Below are 24,558 nucleotides of genomic sequence, written 5' to 3'. Positions count from 1 at the left end.
TGTCTTTTCTGTTAAGGCAGAATTTCTTTTTGTCATCTCCACCATTCCTTCAGTTTTTAACTTTAATTTGAAAAAAATCTTTCTCATCTTCTCTTCTTGCTTATCAGTTATTTGATTTCATGGTGATTTTCCTAGTCTCTTTCTTAGGTCATCTTATAGACACCTTACAATTTCATTACTTTTAGCTTCTTGCTTCCTTTATCGACTCTCTGTCTGATCCTCCCCCAATTCTATTACTTTTATTTTTCCTTTACTCAACAGTGATTTCCAGAACTTCAGTTTTACATAAAACTTAATGTTAAAAACAGATTTAGGAGTTCCACGAAATGAATCCAATTTATTCCAGTTAGTATTTAGACCAAGAGATTTAAGCAACTCATACTTTAGACTGAGTCTACTAAGTAAACCTAGTGTCAATTAATTTCTCTAAGGTAAAATCAAATGTCCTCCAAACAGTTTACAGAGTTGGATTCTCTAAAACCCTGTGTGTTTGTGTGTGTGTGTGTGTGTGTGTGTGTGTGTGTGTTATGTTATTCATTTTCTTCATGCCTCATTTTCAATACCTTGTGAAATTTGTCAAAATATCTCACTGTACATACTTGCCTGTGAACATTGTAAGATAAAGTCTTAATGAGTAAAATGAGATTAATTCCTTAATGAAAGATTTAAAAGTTAAAGATAGAATGTGTGATTGTTATAGTTTTAAAATTTGGTTTTATTTTGGGATGTGTACCATTTTGTAGTATTTTGTCTTATGTCAATTAAATACATTTGACCTTTGTTAACTTGGTTCTTTTCAACTTAACCATGCTGTTATATAAATGCTATTGCTTTTATAGTTTTTTTTAATTATGAAAAGTAAGTGATAGTTTAATTGTTGCCAGTTAAGAATTGTTTAGCAACTGGTTTTTCCCTCTTTCACTCTTTTTTTAATACCATTTTTATATGGAGTCAAATGATTTTGATTGATACTTATAAAACTGAGAGCTACTTGTGAGCAAATTTTCTTTCTATATTAGTTTGATAATAGAAAAATTCACTTAAAGTAGTGCTTTATTGTCTTTGTATGTTTTAATAAAATTAAGTGCCTGATGATTTGGTTAAATAAACAAGGGATAAGAACGAGAAAACAAAAATGAACAACATTCAGTTACTACATTTGAGTGTATGTAAAATGCTAATTGTTTGCACTGTTATCTTTATTCTCATTATTTTCCTTTAAGATAAATTGAGTTTGATTTTATTTACTATATAATGAGAGCTTATAAGCAGATTTTTTTTTTCTATTTCTTTACAACAAAGCAGTATATGGGAGACATTGTTCTTTGTACCTCTGTCTCTAATTAATGATTTACTATTCTTTTTATTTTACTTTTTGGAAGAAAATTTTTTTTTCCTTTTGATAGGGACCAAGTAATGGTCTGATTATTATAGGAATCAAGATTTTATCAGATTTCCAATTATAATTTCTTTGAAATCTGGATAGTCAGCCTGCTTAATTTACAACAAACTTATTTAAAAATTCAGATTTTCTATTTTTAGGGAATTATTATTTAGGATGCCTGATAATTTCAAATGCAACTAGTATATATACTGTCTGCTTCTTTTACTATCTAGTATTTACTGGTTATCTGAAAGATTCAGTGTATATATATCATTGAGGAATACATCTGTGATAGTAGTCATTCTCTTTATGTATTTTAGCCAGAATTGTTTTCTGCTGCTTGGTATTTTGTAGTATGTTTTTCAAATACAAATTTAGATTTTTTTCTAAATCTGCCTTTATATTCTAGATGAAAATAGGAATCGCTGTAAATATGTAAATATCAAATACTTCATCAGAGAAGGAAATATGGTGGTAGAAATGTACAGTAACTGGATTTTCTTTGTGTAACAGCACTGAAAAGAGGCGCAGGGAGCAAGAAAATAAATATTTGGAAGAGCTAGCTGAGTTATTGTCTGCCAACATCAGTGACATTGACAGCTTAAGTGTAAAACCAGACAAATGCAAGATATTGAAGAAGACAGTCGATCAGATACAACTAATGAAGAGAATGGAACAAGGTAGGAAAATAAACAGAAAAACCCTCTGGCTGTGGTCTTTGTTATTAAGACATTTACAATAGGTGATTTTACTTTTTATTATTAAGAAATGGAATTAATTTTGTAATTTTATTAAAGAAGCAGTTTTGGGTAGATGCTGTTTATTTTAGAATGTGAATCTGAGACCCTTCTTTTACCACAAAGTGGCTTGTTACCTTGAGAACTGGTTGCCTTGAAACTTTTGAAATCCAGTAGAGTCAGATAAAACTTAGCGACTCAACAATAGCAATCATATGAGATTAAGTCAGGAGATACATGTTGTGGTGTCGGACCCGAGGCTCTGCATAGCGTTGAAAGACAGCAGCTCAGAGGTAGGAGAGTCCCTCCACCTGAATTTAAGCTTATCTCTGCCTGGGCTGTGGCTGGGGGGAACAGCCTTCTTTGAGAAAGTGAAGAAGAAGTGAAGTGAAGTCGCTCAGTCGTGTCCAACCCTTTGCAACCCCAGGGATTGCAGACTGCCAGGCTCTCCATCCATGGGATTTTCCAGGCAAGAATACTGCAGTTGGTTGCCATTTCCTTCTCCAGGATCTTCCCAACCCAGGGATCGAACCCAGGTCTCCCACACTGCAGGCAGACTCTTTACTGTCTGAGCCACCAGGGAATCTCTGAGAAAACCCTGACTTATTTTTATGGCTCATGTTTATACTATTCGTATTTACTGGGGACCCCATACCACACAACCCCTGGGTTGCTCACCAGAAACAAAGGCAAAGTGCTTTGAAGGAACATCACCATACTGTACCCCATCAGATTCCCAGAGGAAAAAGTGCTCCCGAGGGAGATTGTGTGCTATAAACTTATATAACACAAGAAATCATCTACAGTGAGTAAGAACACAAACAACAAACAGAAGGAATAGACCCTGAAGAACTTCACCCTAGCAGCAGCAATGTGAAACGACTGAACAAATAGTCTGTTTTAAAATGGTTAAAGTGATAGGATTTTACGATTTTAGGAGCTGGGTAGTTTAGTGACCACTGATTCAGCAGACAAGAGACAGTGGTATTCTAGGTCTTCAGAGGGGAGAGCCACCCAGAGGCTGTATGGCCCCTTCCCTGCTGGATCTGGACACCCTGACAGGCTGCTCATCCTCCCTCAGCTGAAGATGGGAAATGGAGTAGTCCAAAGGGAAGGACACACAGACACTGACACTGGTATAGGTCCCCAAATGAAAAAATCAGCTCCTTGCTTTGTCCATACCCTTCACACAGCTGCCAGTCAGGATTTTAGTGCCTTACTCTTTAACATGAATAAAAATCCAGGTATTTGAGGAAAGTCTGTAATATAAAAGAGAATAAATCAAGCAAACAAAAGGGAAAGAAAGGAACTCAGAGGAAGCAGAGATGATACAGGGAGCGAAAGAAAAATGTAAAGCCATCCAACAGTCTTTCACCGACAAAAGGGAGGATATATCATCTATAAAATGCTATAAAATGAAACATTCAAAACAAATAACTTTTGGAACTTAAAATCAGGATTGCTGAAAAAAACTTTACCCTATTACCTTGTGTTCTACTACTTGCTCCTCATTGTGTCGCCTGCAGCCATTCCAGGCACATGTTTGCTTCAGGTCTTTGTACTTGCTGTTCTGTTTGGAATGCTCTTCCCTAGATGTTCATAAAGCTTACTCCTGTATCCCTTTTATGTCATGGTTCAAATATTTTTTCTACGTGAACTTGTCCCTCATTAACCTATCTAACACACATACACATGTGTGTATACACACACAAACACCTTTTTACATCTTCCTTGATTTATTTTCCCCACAGTATTTGTTACATCTAACATATTATACATTTTGTTTGTTTATTGTCTGCCTACCCTCACTGGAGCTTCATGAGAGCAGAGGTTTTTGTTTGTTCACCACTGTGTCCTTAATACCTAACGCAGTTCCTGGTTACATAGTTCCTGGGTACTCACTGGGCTTTCAGTGAGTATTTGTTGAATAAAAGGATAAAGTGTTGAAAGACAATTTGAAGAAATCCCTTAGAAAGTAAGATAAAAAGGCAAGCAAAGGAAAGCAAGAGAAAGGTAAGAGGTAGAACATATTATTAGTCCCAGGGGAAGAAAAAAAACAGGCCAACTAGAGGGGAAGAAATTATAAGAAGTAATAACAAAAACAAAAAAATTCTCAGAATTAGAGGATATGGGTTTCCAGATGGAAAGCATACATGTCATGTGCAGCACAATGACTAAAAAGGAAAGAAGAAGACCTCACACCAATGCACAATTTCTAGACACCAGAGAGAAAAAACAAGAGAAAGGAAAAAAAAACAGGCATATACTGGATTACTCTCAGAAGGATCCAGACTTCGAAATAACAACACTGGAAATTAGATTCCTGGACCTAGAATTATGCGTTTATCCAAATGAAGTATGGGTATAAAATAAAGACAATTTTCAGACATTTAAAGCCTCAAAAATATTATCTCCTATGTACTTTTTTCAGAAATATCTGTCAAGGGCTTCCTGGCAGTTCAGTGGTTAAGGCTCTGCTTCCAGTGCAGAGAGTGTGGGCTCAATCCCTGGTCAGGAAACTAAGATACCACATGCTGCATGGTGCAGCCAAAAAATAAAAATTAAGACGAAATATCTATCAAGACCAAGGTAGTAAACCGAGAAAGAAAAGCATTGGATCTTAACCCAGGGAAACCATGGAATCGTAACAGAAGAGAGGTAAAAGGAAACCAGGGGTTACGGTTGAGCAGCAGACTAAAGTAGCAGCCAGTCCCGACTGGAGGAGGCAAATAGAGGACTCCAGGAGGAATGTTTCCTTGGGGAAAAAAAATGGGGCTCATAGAAATATATGATGACTGAGCAAATTGAGAGGAACTTTTCAGTCTGGTGGAGAGTTCAGAGATGAGTCAGACTTCACAGAAAAACTAGAACATAAAACGTGAGAATTGTAAATTATAGTACATACCTTGACTCATTTGTGGACTGTATGTAGCCATAGTAACATATATTAAATACTGACTGCTCTAAAAATTATTGTAACTATACTAGGAGGATGGAAAGAGGGGAAGTGTGTGTCTAGATGTTTGATGTAAGTAAATTAAGTTTTTGCTTTTTATGATAGCATGTTAATAGATTGTCTAACATGGACACAGTCAGGATATAGCAAATAATCATGTTATTGAAAAATAAAGAATGTATTAGGATACAGGCAAGGCTATTATTTCAAGAGACCCAATGTACAGTGGCTTTAACAGGATAGTCTAGGTGTGTGTCAGAGGTTCAGATTCCTTCCATCTCTTGGGCTGTGCGACTCCTAGGGTATTGCCCTTACCCATGTCAAGCATGGCTCACCTGTGCATGTCCCAGACGACAAGAAGGGGAAAGAAAACCGGAAGGTATGCTTCTTTCTCTTTAAGGACAAGACTTAGAAACTGTGTGTCACTTCTGTTCTCATGCCTGAGGCTAGTCAATATAGCCACTTCTAGCCACTCCTGCCTTAAGTTTTGCCTAAAATTTTATGTTTTACTTTTCATGCATAGTTACTTAATGTACTTGGCCTTGAAAGTTTATGTTCTTTTGGAACTGTTTCTTTTTAAAAAACAAACAACAACAACAACCTGTCTTAAGGTTACAAATACACGATATGATGAAGGAAGTGTATCTTAGAACTAGATGAGAAACTCCCATGCTATAATAATTTCAAAATAAATAACCCAATTAAGTGAAGTTGCTCAGTCGTGTCCGTCTCTTTGCAGCCCCTTGGACTGTAGCCTACCAGGCTCCTCCGTTCATGGGATTCTCCAGGCAAGAATACTGGAGTGGGTTGCCATTTCCTTCTCCAGGGAATCTTCCCAACCGAGGGATCCAACCCGGGTCTCTCGCATTGCAGGCAGACGCTTTACCCTCTGAGCCACCAGGGAAGCCCAATTAATAAATGGGCAAAGGCTCTGGATTGAAATTTCTCTAAAGAAAACATACAAATGACCAGTAAGCACAGGAAAAAACATATTCTATATTAATAGCCATCAGAAAAATACAAATCAAAACCACAATACAAATACCACTTTACATTGCTAGGGTGGCTACAATCAAAAAGACATATAGCAGCAAGCGTTGGTAAGGATGAGAGAAGTTGGAACCCTCAAACAGTGATGGTGAGAGTGTAAAATTGTGCATCCACTTTGGAAAACAGTCTAGTAGTTTCTCAAAATATTAAAAAGATAGAGTAATCATATAGCCTAGAAAGTCCACTTGTAGGTATATAACAGAGAATTGAAAACTTACACAAAAATGTTCATAACAGCATTATTCATAAATAGCCAGTAAGTGGAAGCAAATTGTATATCTATCAGCTGATCAATGGGTAAATAAAATAAGGAATACCTATACATTGGAATATTATTTAGCAGTAAAAAGAGTGAAGTACTGACAAATGTTTCAACATCGATGAATCTTGAAAACGTACTAAGCAAAAGAAGCCAGTCACAAAGGACTACATATTATATGATTCCATTTATATAAAATGTCCAAACTAGGCAAATCTGTAGAAATAGAAAGTAGATTGGTGGTTGTCTTGGGCTTGGGAATGTTGGGAAATGGGGAGTAACTGCTGAAGGTTGTGGGATTTCTTTTGGAGGTGAAGTGTTCTAAAATTTATTGTAATGGTGGTTGCACAACTCTGTGAATATACTAAAAACCATTGAATCGTATGTTTTAAATGCCTGAATAGTGTGTTGGATGAATCATAGCATAATAAAGCCGTATTATAAATACTAAATGAGATAATGTTTTACGCCCATTAGGTTCCCAAAAATTAAAAACTGTGTTGATATGAAGTATCAACATAAAGAAAAACGATAACACTTGTATTTTTCTGGTAGTACAGCCTCTTTGGAGAGTAATTTGTCAAACTTAGGTAATGTTGAAGATATACAGGACCTGCGATCCAGCAATTTCACTTCTAGTATTTACCCTAAAGAAGCTGTCACAAATATGCCAAAGAGAAAATACGGAAAATAGTTTATTACAGCACTGTTCATAGTAGTCAAAAGGCCTGACAGTAGGGGACAAGGAAGTCAACTGTGGGTTATTCATGCAGCAGTTCAAATGAATATATCAAATTTATAAGTATCAGTATAGTTAAATCTCAAACATAATATTGAGTGGAAAAATAAGTTGAAAAAAGTCTATGTCTTTATGTAAACATAAGACACAAAACAGTACTGCATTTGTAAGATCATACATATATAGTTGAAGTATGAAAACATGCTTAGAAATGGTTGTACTACCTTCAGAACAGGTTACTTCTGGAAAGGGACAGAGGTGGAAAGGTGGTAGAGCTATAGTTCTGTTTGTAGCATTTATTTAAAAAACAAAGACCTGAAGCAAATAACATTTACATCTGTGAAAAATGAATGATGGCTGTGTGCATGTAGCTATGTCACTTTATGTATATTTTGTAGTATTTGAAATATTTCATATTTTAAAGTGAAAAATATGAATCTCTGTATTCAGTAATACCATATTTAGTTTTTTGGTCAGTTAACCAGTCTGACAGATTGGAAACCTTTATATAAGTATTGTTGCTACTTTAAGACAATGGTTGGACTTTTCAACATCTCCCCACAAAAGAATTGCAAATTATTTAGCAGCTGTTGTTTTATCAGTCAGATCATCATGACATGAAGGTGAAAGTTCACGCTGGCTCACAGGAGTCATATCTTCACTCTCTCTTCAATGGCAATTGATTAGCTCAGAAAAGGAAAAAGAAAAATATAGGAATAATTAGTCATTTACAATTTGCCCATTTTTAAAAGAACTTTTGGTGTAGACTTTTAAAAAAAGTTATATATTTATACCATTTTTTTCCATTTGTTGGAACACTGTACTTGATAGGTCAGAAAATTCAAATCTTCCTGCTGCCACTTATTAGTTGTAAGATTATTTCACCTTTCTGAACCTCCATTTTATCATCTACAAAATGAGTATAATTACAGTTAAATGTGAAAGTGCCTAGATGATGAGTAAATGTTATTTGAATCTGAAACTAGATGAATTTTTGTCTTCATAAACTTGACATTGTGGAAATGAGCTCCTTTCAGATGTGTGACTTTTTGTTTCTTTGTTACAGAGAAATCAACAACTGATGATGAAGTACAGAAGTCAGACATCTCATCGAGCAGTCAAGGAGTGATAGAAAAGGAATCCCTGGGGCCTCTTCTTTTAGAGGTGGGTATTCTCATTGACTCAGAAAGGGATCAAATCCTTGTTCTAGCCAATCTGATTTTTTTCTTTATTTCCTTACATTTTACATCCAGTTAATAAATTATAAAACAAAGTAAAATTGTAAATAACTTTTAATGATTATTTTATCTCAGAAACTATTTTGACAGTTGTTATTATTTCAGAATCAAATGCGAGGAACGGACATGAGAAATTTTCATAAAGACATTCTAATGGTTACATAGAACACTAAAGAAAACTGTCTGGCTTTGCTGTTTCTTTACGGTAGTTAGGTCTAGTTGGGAAAATAAAACTTTTGGAATTATTTAGCTAGCTAGTGCTAATTCTACTGTGCTGTGTGCTTAGTTGCTCAGTTGTGTCCGACTCTTTGCAACTCCATGGACTGTTGCCCGCCAGGCTTCTCTGTCCATGGGGATTCTCCAGGCAAGAATACTGGAGTGGGTTGCCATGCCCACTTCCAGGGGATCTTCCCAACCCAGGACTCGAACCCAGGTCTCCCAGATTGCAATTGCAGATTGCAGGAATCGAACCCAGGTCTCCCAGATTCTTTACCGCCAGAGCCACCAGGGAAGTCCAGTTCTGCTGTAGGATTTTACTTCTGAGTAAGGGATGCCTCACTTTGTTACAGTAGGTGTTTTCTGACTAAGAATTTTTAACTATTTATGTGACCATTGTAAAGGAACTTACTATTTTAACAACTCTCTGTCACACTTTTAAAAATGAAGAACTTTTAATCTTGAATTACTTTGTAGTTACTGTGTAATTTTCACCTGTTTTTTCCTTTCTAATCTTTATCCCCTCTATTCTCAACACAGATGTTTTGTTTCCAAGCAGGTTCATCACCTTAAGTGCTCCCTACCATGCATGAATGTTTAAAAACATACATATGTGTGTATATATACACTTATTCCCCACAAATTAACCTTTTCTATCTCTCGGCCTAATTTTATTTTATATATATATATATATATTTATTATATACACACATGTACATAGCTATAAATGTGTGTATTTAAATCATACATATATTTATATATATATATAAAATAAATTCTTCTTTTCTGTCCCACCTCAAGGTCCTTCTTTCTGGTGAAGTCTTGCTAACACTCAGATTTGTATAGGTCTCTTGATTTTCTAACTCCTTTATACATTTTTTCCTATTACCCAAACTAATCCTCTGTTTTTGTATTAAATAGAATTCGCTCTACCAACAATACTAATTTGAGCATATTCTCAGCATTCCCTCTTTTGTCAAACTTCTTCATAATCCTCTTTTATAAAACTATCTCTTCTTCTCTCTGGCTGCTCGTTAGCCTTACTTTCTCAGGTTTCTCTTTCTTGTAGTTCAGTTCAGTCACTCAGTCGTATCCGACTATTTGAGACCCCATGGGCTGCAGCACGCCCTGCTTTCCTGTCCATTACCAACTGCCAGAGCTTGCTCAAACTCACGTCCATTGAGTCAGTGATGCCATCCAACCATCTCGTCCTCTGTTGTCCCCTTCTTCTCCTGCCTTCAGTCTTTCCCAGCATCAGGGTCTTTTCTTATGAATCAGTTTGTCACATCAGGTAGTCAAAGTATTGGAACTTCAGCATCAGTCCTTCCAACGAATACTTAGGACTGAGTTCCTTTAGGATTGACTGGTTTGATCTCTTTGTAGTCCAAGGGACTCTCAAGAGTCTTCTCCAACACCATTGTTCAAAAGCTCAGTTTTCTTTATGGTTCAACTCTCACATCCATACATGACTACTGGAAAAACCATAGCTTTGACTCTCTTTCTTTATATGCCTCTTCAATGTTAGCTTCCCCCAGGTTCTTTTGGCTCTTTTCTTTTTGTTTTTTATTCTGTGCACATTTCCTGGACCATTTATCGACATCTATATCTTTGTCTATATGATGTTTTCATATGTGTGTGTCTGTTAAAAATACCAATGAGGGCTTTCTGATTTGAAACAGCAGACATCAATTCTGACTAAGTTAAGCAAATGTGGGCTATCCTCATAGTTCAGCTTGTAAAGAATCTGCCTGCAATGTGGGAGACCTGGGTTCAATCCCTGGGTTGGGAATATCCCCTTGAGAAGGGAAAGGCTACCCACTCCAGTATTCTGGCCTGGAGAATTCCAAGGACTGTATAGTCCATGGGGTTGCAAAGAGTCCAGCACAACTAAGCAACTTTCACTTTCACTTAACCAAATATGAATTCATTGGGATGCTATTTAGCTACATAGAACCATGCTTAGAAATAAGGTGAGACCAAGGCATCTTGGTCTTCCTTGGTAGCTCAGTTGGTAAAGACTCCACATGCCATGCAAGAGACCCAGGTTCAATCTCTGGGTTGGGAAGATTCCCCTGGGGAAGGAAATGGCATCCCACTCCAGTATTCTTGCCTGGAAAAATCCCATGGTCAGAGGAGCCTGGTGAACTACAGTCTGATGGGTTCACAAAAGATTTGGACACAAGCTAGCAACTAAATCATCAAGGCATCTTAAGGAGGCTACAAAACAGAAACTATACAAATAGTCTCTTTGAAAGACCCCTCTGGACAGTGCTTTGCTGCCAGAATGAATGTGTTCCAGCCATGTACATTCTGATTGTAATTGTTCTCAAGGTTCACATTTAGGGAGAAAGTTTCCCAGTGGCCTGGTTAAGAATCCCATGAGACTTTATTAAATGGGGAAGAAGTAACTCCTCAAAGGAAATCAGATATTCTCTGAAAGGGGAAAAGGTAATTATAGTTAAAAACAAATAAGCAAAAAGCAAATGATACGATATGTACCTGTAAGTCACACAGGTATATTTTTAGCCCAGATCTCTCTTCACAGCTTCCCTTTCATTGTATCCTATTGCCTTTTCAGTATCTCCATCAGAAAGTTCCTCAGTTATTTCAAAATATAACATTCCTAAAGCTAAATTTATAATTGATCGATCCCCTTATCTCCTATTTTTAAAAAAAATTCAAAAAATTAAAAACTTGGTTTTTCCCTCGCTTGAGTCCCCTTTGTCTAGAACCCTGAAGTCACTAATGAAGGATCACCCCTTGTGCTTGTTTCCGTGGCTGCTAGAGGTCCCCAGATGCTGTTTGTTCTGCATCTGGAGATTTCTCTTCTGTCACTTCCACTGCCATTGCCTTGATCCAGGCTGGCGTTTGACCTGGAGTATCACAGTAGCATTGCAGTTCCTCTGCCTACTTCCAGTCCACATGCCACACCCACCGCCAGAAAGATCTTCGTTAAAGCAGATCATGTCACTCTCCTGCTTAAAAACACTACTTTCAAAATAATCCCCATGGCTTTTGGGGGGGGGGGTGGGTAATGGTACCTTACTTTGAAGCTTTAAAAAAAAAAACTTTTTATTGTTAAGTATAACAAATATGACAAGTGTGTACAAGGTGATTTTTTTTAACCTCTGAGCTGTTTCCTCTGTTGGAATGTTCTTTCCACCCCTCATTCCCCTGAGTTATTGCTCTGTGTCCTTCAGGCCTCGGCTCTGGTGTCATTGAGCCTCCTCCCAGGAAACTTTACCCACAACAGCCATTCCTTTGCCCATTTGGGATCTGTGTGTAACCTTTGTGAACGCCTCTATTGTACTACACTGTGACTATGTGTACTTGTCTTTTTCCCTCAGAGACTATAAAATTGTTGAGAATGTGTGTTTTACGCCCAGAACTTTGTCCAGTGACTGACACTTAGTGATACTCAGGGAAGCTTGTGTAATCACTTAAAGCGAGGGCCCTGTGAGAAGCCCTGGCCAGTGCGAGCCCTGTGTTGAGACTCAGGGTGGTCCTCTTCGAAGGCTGATATCCTGGGAAGAGAGAAAAACTCTTCCAACTGATGATGCTATACTGAATGGAGTGGCATTTGTTGTCATCTCCTGTGTGTAGCTCAGTGAGCCCAGCTGTGAGAACTTGGAGAAATAGGAAGATTCCTTCCCAGCAGCACACTTGAAAATTAATTATATGCACAACACATGAGGGCAACTTGTAGAATAAGAACAAGTATTAGCAGGTTATATTAATTAGATACACTTTTAGAAATTAAAAATGTTTATATATTCATAGGAATAGTTTCAAAGGATTCTTTGAAATGTTACCAATCTCTTGGGAATAGGATTTTGGCAGATCTTATCCTATCTACTTAATTGTCATATTTTTTAAAATTTCAACTACATATTTTATTTTAATTCAGAAAACAAAACAAAACAAAAAATACACATATCCAGCCCAGGATAGGCTGTCTGCATCTCAGGAGGAGGTCAGCAGAACATCTCTGCAGCCATGGGGTAGCCTTTGTCGACCAGTTTTCCAAGCCAGTCTTTTCTGGGGAAGCTCAAAAGAAACATGATGCCCCAGACTTCTTAGAGGAGATGATGAGTCCATGTAACCAAGGCCAAGCAGGGACCTGGTGAAAGTTCTGTATTCTCTGCAAGGCTGACCAACTGCATATTCCAGCGGCCAGCTACTAGAATAACTTCCCAGCTTGGCAGTGAGGTCAGGTGCAGTCAATGGGCGAGCCTGGAGAAGTCCCAGAAAATGTGAAAGTAGGAGCCTGCAGGGACTACAGATCTATTGCAAGGAAGGAGAGCTTTTAAGTCCTTTGGGTTTCACACATGTCTTAAAAATAATTGCACTGTGTAGTCCAGGTGAATCTCTCTGGACCTTGCTAGTGCTTGAGGTTTGTCTGCACACCACCCCTGTGCCCACAACTGGCCAGTCTTCAGAGTGGGCAGAGATGACCCCAGGAGTGGGTCTCAGTCTCTCCCAGCCCTGCTGCAGACAAAGGGTAATAACTTCCAGACCTAGAGACAGATATGGAGAGTGAAAAAAGCAAGGGAGAAGCTGAGTGACTTTGAAGTTAGACAGGGTCGCTAGGGAGGCAGTGTCCTAGAAGGACACCCTGGAAGCTAGATAGAAAAATAAAAAGGTAGTGATTTGGAAGCTGGGTAGTATGCCCCTTGGAAGTGATTCACCATGAAATAGCCACGTTTTTTTTACTTGCCTGCTTTGTATATCAATCCTATTTCTTGCTCTGAGATACTTTGTTGTACTTGTGCATGCGTGTGTGCTCAGTCGTGTCCGATTCTTTGTGACCCCTTGTACCATAGGCTGCCAAGCTCCTGTCTTCATGGAATTTTTCAGGCAAGAATTCTGGAGTGGGTTGGCATTTCCTCCTCCAGAGGATCTTTCTTTGATCCCTTTGACCCAGGTATCAAACCTGCATCTTTTGCACTTCCCGCATTGGCAGGCAGGTTCTTTATCACTGTGTGTCCTGGGAAGCCCAAACTGTTTTTTATTAAACTCTTCTAAGAGACCAAAAAGAAAAAAAAAAAAGTTAAATTGTATTTACACTGATTCAGTTAATAGCTATGAACATTTTAAAAAATCTTTTAGATCTTCTAAGAAAATGATATGTTCATATTTCAGTTATCCCTATTTTCACATTAACTTTTAGAAAAAATACATATATTGATCACCTGTTAAGATCTACTCTCATCTTAATTTATAGATCTAATCTGTAGCTACTCTGACTTTAAGAAAACAATTGTATATGAGAGTGCCTTCTTGTGTTCATCTAAATCCAAAATAGATTGGTGAAAGGTTTGTCTAGTGTTGAGGTTTTTAGATTATTAATCACATCCCTTTCCTCTTCACATTATGAACTAAGTGAAAAATAGTCACAATAGTCAGGTGGCGTAAAAATAGTTTTATTTCTTTTTGTTCTTGTTAAAGAAGATATTAGCAGTATTTTTCATGAGAACTATGCTGTACTTCATTATTTTTTAAAATCTTGATTGAATGCTTTGGAATGCAGTGATTTTAAGATGTAGTTTCAAGTTCAGTTTATTTGAATATTTGGCTTAAATAATCACGTGAAAATTCAAGACACCTCATAAAAGTGAGGTAGATACAAATGGAAAAATGTATCATTGGACGAGTTTCTGAGTCACGTTACTCATTTTGAAATCCTACCTACCAATTGTGTAAGTTTTTCTTCAAATTTCATCTTTTTTTTTTGGCCACACGGTGCAGCTTGAGGCATCTTCAGGCATCTTCATCGAGGCTTGAACCCAGGCCCCAGCAGTGAAAGTGCTGAGTCCTAACCACTAGACCAGCAAGGAATTCTCTAAATTCCATTTTTTTTTTAAATCTCAAATAGTGATTCTCCAAATTAATCAGAAGGTGTTGCATTTTCCTTTTTTTAAAAATGGGTTTTTAAAGCCCACCAAACCTGGAAGACTTTGAGCAGTGAAACTGTTTGGTTTCTAAATGTTTAAATTGAGAAGATAATTTTTATAAGTGATCTACATCATTTGCAGCAACAAAATGATAACTGTGGTAATATTTCAAAACATCCATTTTCACTGTCTCTCTAACGTGTCTTTTTGAAAGCAGTTTATTTTCATTGTTAAAATTTCATCTTTACCCTGAAGGAACAAAATTAAGTGTGTCTATTATTTGGAAAATACCTGCTGGGTAGGGTATTATCATTACCATGCATCATCATAGAGAAGGTCAGCAAACTTGGGACACTTACCTTTTTTAAAAAAAGAAAAATGAGTAGCTCATCAACATTGTTAGACAGCTTTGTTAAGTGTTTTGCCACAAGTAACCAGCAAATCATGTGTAATACCAAGGGTGGTTACGTCTTGTTACAAAATTCTGTGTATGTCCTGCTTTTTAAAGTACTTGTTTTTATTGCTTTTGTACATTCTATAACAAGTAAACTGCAACATGTTGCAGTAAACAGAAGGATTATAAATAAGGTACCACTGTCATCTTTTCCATTCTGGATCCTCTCTCAGATTCTGATATGGACTGAGTGAGGCACCAGGGTGTCGATATGTTAATAAAGCTTAATTTCCTCCTTATGTTTTAGATTTTACTATAAATAGAGATTCTGACTTTTTTGCCACACCTCTGCGGATATTATGTTCCCCTTGGGGCATATACATCTTTCGGAGCTCCTGGGCTCCATCTCCGTGCATAGAAGCCCTGTGTGACTTGGCTCCTGTCCACCTCTCCAGACTCACTGCCTGTCTTGTGCCATGTGCTCCAGCAGCTCCAGACTGCTTTTCTGTTCCATTATGTGCCATGCTCTCTCCTCTGCTTAGGATGTTCTTCCCTCATTCCTCTTCCCCTCCTCCACTGTGCCTTTTATAACTCAGATCAGGGCCTGTAAGGAGCCTTTTTCTGCCTCCCACCTTGACCCCAAATAAGCATCCTTCTTTATACTCACAGAATAGTCTGTGTTTGTCTTTCATACTGCGTTTCTCACTGGCATTTTATTAGGCTTATGTCTCTCCACTGTACCACAGGTTCCTTGAGGGTAGACACCAGGTCTTAACCCACAGTTTAGAGATGTTTATGACTGAATGGGTCAGTCACTTACTTCACATTACTGCCATAAAATTTCTTTCTAAGGAAGAAGTTTGGCATATTCATTCATGCCTACATGAAACATAAGTGTACAGTCTGTTTTTAAATCCTGTTCCCTCCACAGAGAACGTGCAATATTAAATCTTCTATTCAGTACCCTTTTTTTTTTTAACATGACACATATTTCCAATCTCTTTTTCTTTTTTTCCAATCTCTTTTTCAATAGAGAAACATTTGTGTATTTTTCTTCTCTCTTCTAACCTCATAACCTCTTCATCCTTTTTTTTTTTTCTTTACAGGCTTTGGATGGATTTTTCTTTGTTGTGAACTGTGAAGGGAGGATTGTATTTGTGTCAGAAAATGTGACCAGCTACTTGGGTTACAATCAGGAGGAATTAATGAATACCAGTGTCTACAGCATACTGCATGTGGGTGATCATGCAGAATTTGTGAAGAATCTGCTACCAAAATCACTAGGTAAAAGGAGTGTGTTTTTTTTAAAAGAATATGAGCTCTCTGTCACTTCCCCTCAATAAAGTATAATTATTATTATGTTTATAATATATGGTATTATTCTATGTCATACATATTTAAAATATTTTAAAATTTAATTTCAGCCTGAGATTAAATATGAAGGAGGAACATCATCAAATAGCTGATAGAGAACATTCCTTTTATCCTCTTCCTCTAGGTTTTGCCATAATTCTGTGACAGAGTTAGGAAGCAGAACAGTTAGTCGTCTTGCCACAAGAAGCTTCCACTTGGAATTCCTTTTGTTTTGAATTTTAATTATGTCTAAGGAAGAGACAAATGTGTATAATTTATCCTACCACCTTGCTCAGAGAAAAGAAAAAAGGAAGGAGGGTGGAAGGAATGCTGTTCATATTACATGCTTATTAAAACGAACATTTTTTGATGTAAGTGGTTTCAACTCAGGAGTTCCAAGCATGGTTGGAGTTCCATCCAATGGTTGGACGGGGAGTTCACTGCCAGAGGAGGCTAGCGAGAGGATAGATAGAGCTGACTTCCAGCCTGTGTTCTATTCACTAAGTCATGTACCTGCTCCTTAACCTGTAGGCACTCCAGAAGTTGGGGGGAGAGTCTTGGCTAGAAATCCTGTATAAGTAAATCAAACATGAAAATCAAGTGTTATCCATAGCTCTTTGTTTTCTATGTTGTTCACTTGATGAAATGGAAGTGTTATTTCTTCTTTGAAAAGATAATATGTGTTTACTGGCAGCCTGAAATGATTGTTACTATTAAAATCACTAGTTAGACACTTGAATTTTCAAGGGGTCTTAATGTGGAGTGTGAGTGACTTGAGACATAATATAGTGGATTCCTTTATTTTAAAGATGAGGCAAAGATTAAGTTATTAACCCAAACCTCACAACTAGTTAGAAGAACCAAGACTTCTTACTCCAGTATAGGTTTGTTTCCGTGATTTCCTCTAACTGTTGTAGAGTGATGAGATCATAAAAAGGAAAGAGATTCAACAGCGAGGCTATGGCAAGAAAACTGTTGGGAATGGTGAGAGAACAGCCTGAAAAACCCTGTCTGTCACCATGGCTTGAATATAATATTGTAACTGGGAAGTAATGACTCGCTACACAGGGATTCTCACTTGACATGTATAGATATCTGCTCTACAATGGAATTCAGTTTTCTTACACTGAATCCAGTAACATTTCTGTTTTAGCAATCATTTTAATGAAGTAAAATGATTATCTGCTATATTTAAGGCATTGTAGCATGCAGATTTTGCAAATAAAATAAAGAGCAAGAAAAAATGATTTAAAAAACCAAGGTTGGTCTCTTGTCTAAATTTTTTTTTTTTTTTGAGTGACAGGCTCATTTGAAAAACTTTGATTCCTCCAACCAGAAGGAGGAACATACAACATACTCTCAAGCCATCCCTTAAGCAGCCTTGCCTTCCAGGTTAAAATTCTTGCTTAGTAACAGATCTATGATTGTCAATCCTTTTTTTTTCCAATGCCAGGGTATAGCAGGAAGCAAGTGGAAAAGCTTATTAACTAACTGCTATAAAATTCTGAGCAAAAAAGCAAGAAGCTATTAATTTTTAATTTTCTTTATCTGTTAACGAATTAGGGTATTTGTAAGGCCTTATCTTTGAGGGAGGAAATCCTATACAGTTTCTTGCAAATTTTACATTTCTCTAATTGGTAAAAGGATTAGATTTGCAAAGGAAAGTTAAGTCTCTTTTTGCCTTAGGATAGTGTTAGATCTGAAGGGGTCTGTCTTTTAATCTGAGTATCTTAATTAAGCAGATGAGTAAAGGTGTGTCATTTGTATCTTCAGAGTTTGTACCTTTTCATCTCCTTCACAGGCATATAATCAATTTTTCTTTCACAGTGAATGGAGTTCCTTGGCCTCAAGAGGCAACACGCCGAAACAGCCATACCTTTAACTGCAGGATGCTAATTCACCGTCCAGATGAGCCTGGCCCCGAGAACCAGGAAGCTTGCCAGCGGTATGAAGTGATGCAGTGTTTCACTGTGTCACAGCCGAAATCGATTCAGGAGGATGGAGAAGGTAAAACAGAGGGTGGTTTTAAGGTGTTCGATCGCTTTTCCCGTGGTTTTAGAAACAGAGAGGAAATTGATTATAAACTGCCTTCTTCAGATAATATTTTTGGTTATGATATTATATATCTTAGTGGCTCTTCAATTTGCTATATATTTCTTAATACTTAAGAAAAAAATTGTTAACACCTAGAACTACCCCCCTTTAAAATACCCCCAAATTCTCAGTTGTAGCTGACATTCCCACTAAAATGTCACATTCAAACCAACTTGCTGCCTAGCAATAAGAGCTGTAACTCACTGCTGCCAGTTGGAAATGTACCAGATGCAGCAGGCTGTTGAACAGCTCTGATTTTTAGAAAGTTTCAAGCTTAGCATGTATGGAACACTGGAGGATAGAGCTAGCACTTTTGAGGCCATACAAGGTAATTTATAAGGAGAAAGCTTAGGAACAGATGAAAACACAGCTGAAGCTCTAATGGGAACAGGCTATGAACATGGTATTAGTTAAATACCTTTCAGTGGATGAATTTTCCATGCATGCTTAAACTGAACTAAGTTAAGAATACCACAAATTGGTGGAGTAAAGAACAGGGAAGGAAGCTGTGGAGAAGTCAGTCAGATGCAAAAAGGCTTGTCTGTAGTGGGTCCTACCAGGGAAAGGGTACAACAGTCAGCTGGGGACTTCTTATAGAATATACATGCAGGCCTGTCTTATATGATTCAAATTCATGTTTAGCTGTATGATACTGTGTGTAGCCTCTCACGAGAATGGAAATGGGACATGCAAAAAAATTATAGGTCCTTGGAACATAAAAGTCTTCTGTCAAGGGCAAAATAATGCTTCTTCAGAAACAGTTAAATGTTGGTTTTTTTCATATGATAGTTTACGATCTGCTCAGTGGTTATAGGAATAATCTTTGTAGCCATTAATGAGTATAGGAAATTATGAACCTGTATTTTAAAAACCACTGTGTTGCTTGAATCTAGCCCAAACTACTTCAGATTGTTATCCCCCAAGTACTTGAGATGCTTCGGTCTCCTCTAGTTTACGTAGGAGCATTCAGTGGGAAGGGATAATTGATTCCAACTAGACCTCTTTCTGGAGCTGCTAGTGTTTGGTTGCAAGTAATTTTAATTCTAATGTTATACTGTTAGATCAGAGTCACTCCAACATTGTGTCAGATCTTACAACATGTATTGTTTTTATAAAAACTGTTAATGGCAGGTAATAGATGTGAACCACCTTCTGTCCTCTTTTCCTTCAATTTCCCCTTCTTGTTTTGGGCAGATTTCCAGTCATGTTTGATTTGTATTGCACGGCGGTTACCTCGGCCTCCAGCTATTACGGGTGTAGAATCCTTTATGACCAAGCAAGATACTACAGGTACTAGCTGCAAAGTTCAGAATGTTCTTTCAGCATTAATGAATGTGACTTATCCCCTTAAACTAATTGTGTCCCTCTCTTCTCTTGCTGTTCAGCTGCTGTTCACTAGCCCTCTACAGAAAACATTTCAGATGTGGTCTTGATATTGTGCATTTTAGATACTGTCATCATTGTTATGGGAGGGTGCTAGAGAAGAAATTATTTTATAATTATTCACATATCTCTATTTGTTGATTATAAATTATTTCTTCAAATTCATGAAAAGAAATTGGCAGTGTCAATATTAATATATTTGCTTACAAGTAGATACAAAAGGGTGGTTTTGATATTGTGCATAAATGTATCTAACTTTCTTTTTTCCTTTATTCTTTTCCTTTAACTGGATTCAGCACATACTAATCGAATGCCTAAAAGTGCCTGTCATATGTATGATTGCTCTGGGTATACATGGTTGAGCAAAAAGCAATGATACGATTACAGATTAGTACTTTTTTGATGGGAAGGTGTAAGTGGTATAAGAGAAGCTAACAGTGAGGTCCTGTTTTAAAAATCAGCTGGTTAACAGAAAGCTTGTCAAACTGATACCACACAATTAAGCCCCAAAGAATGAGATTATGCCAGCTGTGCCAGTAAGAGTGTGGGAAGGGTGCACTGAGGAAGGGTCATGGTGCAGAATGAGTGCTCCTGATTGAGGAAACAGAGCTGCAGAAAGTTCTAACAGAGACATCTGTTAGAACTGAAAGGAGGACAGGAGGCAGCCACACAGTGAGTGAGTGCCTGAAAATAAGCCCTTCTTTTTAAAAGGCCTACTTCAGATTTGATTTTCAGCAAAAACAAATAGTTACTGTTGTTTAATATAAAGAATTTCTCATATGTTGTTTAATATTTTTTTTAATTTTTAATTAAAAAAATTTTTTTGGCTGTGCCTCGTGGCATGCTCAGGATCTTAGTTCCCCCACCTGTGATCAAGCCTGCACACACACACCACCCCACCCCTCCCACCCGCCCCCCACCCCCCCACCCCCCTCCCTGCATGGAGTCTTAACCACCAGACCATCAGGGAATTCCCCCTATATTGTTTAATCCTATCTTCACTTAGGTTTTCATCAATGAGAATTGTATATGTATCACTCACCACTCTAGTTTTAAAATAGAGACAGATACTACAGATAGGTTTTTATAGCAGACCAAGATTTTAAAAATCATTTCTACTAAATTTTATTCTTTGTGAGTGTTTACTTTTTTACTTTACCATTGTTTATAAGATCCTCTTACAATATTAATGTTTTAGCCCCAGAAATCTAATACTCCTATGTTGTATGCTTTATTCTTGGATTTTAAAGATAAACTCCCAACTGCTCTCACTAAAGAGTAGTAGGTTAGGATACATTGGCACAGACAATAGAATACAGCAAAGAGAGAGTCTGGGAGCTCAGATATACACCATCTAAGTGTAGTAATGATCAATTTGCATACCTTTCCTTTCCCTTTTTGAGTCTAGCATGCATGTGTTACTTTCTACCAGTGAACAACACTGGAAAAATTTAACAAACCCTTACTGAAAAACCAAAAATATTATTGCGTGAAGGAAAAATAGGGTCTGTTAAAAAATATAGCTGGTCTTTTGTGTCAGTAAAACCAAAGAGGGCTTGAGAGTTAGCAGAATAACCTATTGGAAAGGGGTGATGGTTAGTCCACAGAATAAATGTGGAAGACAAGGGAGTCCTAAAAATTATGAGGATAATTTAGGAACAATATAGTTCAGCTTTTCTTCAATTGTATTTCTATAAACTGAATCCTAAATTAGATTGTTTTTTAAAGAAGACTGTATTTTTCCATTAGGAACAATGATATAACTGGTAGTTTTGTTTCTGACCAAGAACCCAGCATTAAAATCCTAATATGCCTGATTTTAGAATAAATCTGTAAAAATTTAAAAGCTCTGAATCATGAAGTAATTATAAATCTAGAGGAAACCTCGGAGATTATAGAATCCAGCCTGTCCATTTTACCCATGAGGGAATGGTAACTTTTCTAAAACCAGGCAACTAATTACTGAGAACAGATATCTTTAGGCCCTAAAATAGGATTCTTTCTTTATATTGTGTTTTCTTCCACCAATGCACTATTAAAAGGGCATTACCGTACTGTACACAGTTACCACACAAAAAATACCAGAGAAAATATAAAGTATAAAGAAAATATAAAGATGCCAAAATAATATGAAGTATTATTAAAATATAAAGTCAGCATTATATCATGGGATTAATTTAGATAAAAAATCATAAACTAGTTCTAAAAAGTTTTAGATATTTAATTCCTTAAATTTTAGCAGTACTTCCAACTCTACATGAAGTGGTTCTTGTCCCTTAAAAAAAATAAGTTTTCTCCCTGGAAATGTTGAACCGTGGTTTGGTTGGTTGGTTAGTTAAACTTTGCTCTAGCAAGCAGAAGTATTCTAATACTCATCACATTATTAATCATTTGTTACTGTTATTGATAATTTAATTACTTTTTACCCTCCAGTTCCACAGTTACAGGCTTCCTTGCTCTCATGTGGCCTAATACTGAACTTGTACACATAAGCACAAGCACACAGGCCTCCCTTTGTCACTGCATATGAGGAGCATTATTACATTTGAAGATTATATAACAGTGGATTCTCTGCTATAACCAATTCTTAGTCCCTGATGTGATGAGACAAAAACTGAATGACTGAAACTCTTAGGAAGTCCAAAATTATCTATAGTTTCAATCACAGTCTTCACCAGGCTGTCCCCAAACTGTTCTAAAATAACAAGAATTCCCTCATTTAAATTTTGATTTATTTTCTTTCTACATTTATGCCAAGACTTGGGTGACAACCTAATCTGACATACTTGATTCTATATATTAGATTCTAGACCCTACTTTATAGAGGTCTAATAAATATTTTATTTCTAAACAAACCAAGAGAAATATGTAAAGAAGGGATTAAAGAGGCACAAACAGTACAGTAGGTTTGAGTTGATTGTGTGAAAAAAGGGAAGATGAAGAGAAGCAACAAGGCGTTCACAGAAGAGGAAACTTGAGAGGTGAATAAACATGAAAAATATTCAACCTTATTAATCAGGGAAATACAAAAGTTAGACCATAACCATTTTTCACCTGCTAATTATAAAAAATAAAGAAGCCCAACAAAACCAAGTGATGGAGAGGATGTTGGATTAACTCTTATAAAAGTTTCTGGGTTTAAAAAAAATAAAAAATAAAATAAAAGTTTCTGGGAGACAGTTTAATATAAAATTGAACATTCGTGTAACCTATGACTCAACAGTTCTATTCCTACTTATATACCTCATGCACTATGGAAAATGTGAAAGATATTCATAGCAGTATTGATTGTAATGACAAAAAACTGGAAACAGCTTAGATTGACAGGAGAATATAAAGACAGAGGGATGTGACAAGTGTGGAGTACACACTTAATGGAATGATATTGATGATCTTGGTAATATTCAAGTTCTGAAATTGGATGAGGCTTTTTAGGTCTCACCTTAATAATCTTAACACACATACACATATATGTGTATATCTCTGTATATTATCTTATATGGATACAAGATTTATAGAAAATAAAACTGATCTGAAAAATCACCAACTGGATTAAATGGCCCCCAATTAAGGAATAATTTGCCTGAATTCTTCTATAATCATTCAGGAAACTTGTTTAAATGTGATAACAGTATCAAATCACCACTAAATTTTATAAAGCATATGTTCTGTTTGCAGATAGGCTGGCAGATCTTAATGTTCTCACTTATCTTTTTCTGATTTAGCTTTTTTTGCCTTCAGTCTTTGTTTACTCTTAAGTGCAATATCGTCTACAGCTTAAGAGGAGGTAGAAAAGGAAGGACTTGCTTACTTTCTTATAGTCTCTTCACTTAATTACTGGAACCAAAATAATATAGTTCATCTCTGCCTCTCCATCCACAATAAGTCATTAGTATATAGATAGCAGGATCCAAAGAGCAACACAGAAAAGTTTGACCTACATTAGTATCCATATCTTTGGGTCTTTATGGTATGACTTTAATACTTGATTGGTATTGAATTTTATGATATGATACAACACACTCCAAGGCCAAAGCAATTTTGTATTTTCATGTCACTGATATACTCTGTTACTATATGTAATAAAAATTAATAGTGCTTTTTAGTGCTTTTGTCCATTAAGCATTTGAGAGGCAGCAGAATATTTTAGATACACTTGTTAGTCTTGAAATGTGAATGACGTATCTGGAGGCTATCATACATGTAACCTTTCATTCTTTATATAGGTAAAATCATCTCTATTGATACTAGTTCCCTGAGAGCTGCTGGCAGAACTGGCTGGGAAGATTTAGTGAGAAAGTGCATTTATGCTTTTTTCCAACCTCAAGGCAGAGAGCCATCTTATGCCAGACAACTATTTCAAGAAGGTAAGGTTTCTTTTCTCTCAGCTATTTTCATTAACCTTACTCTTTATTAATATTGAATAACATATATAATCTATGGGTTGATAAGTATTTTCTTATCAAGTATTGTAAATTAGTTTTTGCAGTAATCCATTTTAGGAAAGGAAGAAATGGGTAAGCAAAGTAATTCATGAGTGGATACTGAATTTTGGGATGCACATTTTAAAGAACAGGGTATCATGTGGTGGTCACTCATTCATTCATTCATTCATTCATTCAGCAGATATATGATACATATATCTTCACATACATAGAACACTATGTAAGGTGCCAGGGATACAGGGATAACAAAGCAGGGTTTTGGCTTCCAGGAGCTCAAAATCTTATGTATTGGGAGGATATATGACTGTTTTAAAGATCTCTGTGGCCTGGGCCATAATAATAAGGATAAAACCAAAGAAGAAAAAAATTAATTCTGACTTGAGAATTAGGGATGGCTTTAGACAGGAAGTGCTATT

General features: G+C 36.7%; 1 protein-coding gene across 13 annotated transcripts in view; it reads left to right on the top strand.

Annotated features, from left to right (window-relative positions):
- NCOA1 (nuclear receptor coactivator 1) overlaps window positions 1–24,558 on the top strand; it is a 208,772-nt gene that overhangs the window by 119,754 nt on the left and 64,460 nt on the right. For all 13 annotated transcript variants that reach the window (XM_070450884.1, XM_070450916.1, XM_070450905.1 and 10 more), the window contains 6 exons: window positions 1,898–2,064; window positions 8,192–8,289; window positions 15,974–16,151; window positions 18,048–18,227; window positions 19,509–19,604; window positions 23,924–24,064. In XM_070450884.1, coding sequence (XP_070306985.1) covers window positions 1,898–2,064; window positions 8,192–8,289; window positions 15,974–16,151; window positions 18,048–18,227; window positions 19,509–19,604; window positions 23,924–24,064 — 860 coding nt within the window. The remainder of the gene's footprint in view (window positions 1–1,897; window positions 2,065–8,191; window positions 8,290–15,973; window positions 16,152–18,047; window positions 18,228–19,508; window positions 19,605–23,923; window positions 24,065–24,558) is intronic.

The sequence above is a fragment of the Odocoileus virginianus genome, chromosome 2, assembly GCF_023699985.2.
Source record: "Odocoileus virginianus isolate 20LAN1187 ecotype Illinois chromosome 2, Ovbor_1.2, whole genome shotgun sequence".
In the NCBI taxonomy this organism is placed as follows: Eukaryota; Metazoa; Chordata; class Mammalia; order Artiodactyla; family Cervidae; genus Odocoileus; species Odocoileus virginianus.
The sequence above is the reverse complement of the archived record's forward strand: the minus strand, read 5'-3'. Positions and strand labels throughout refer to the sequence as shown.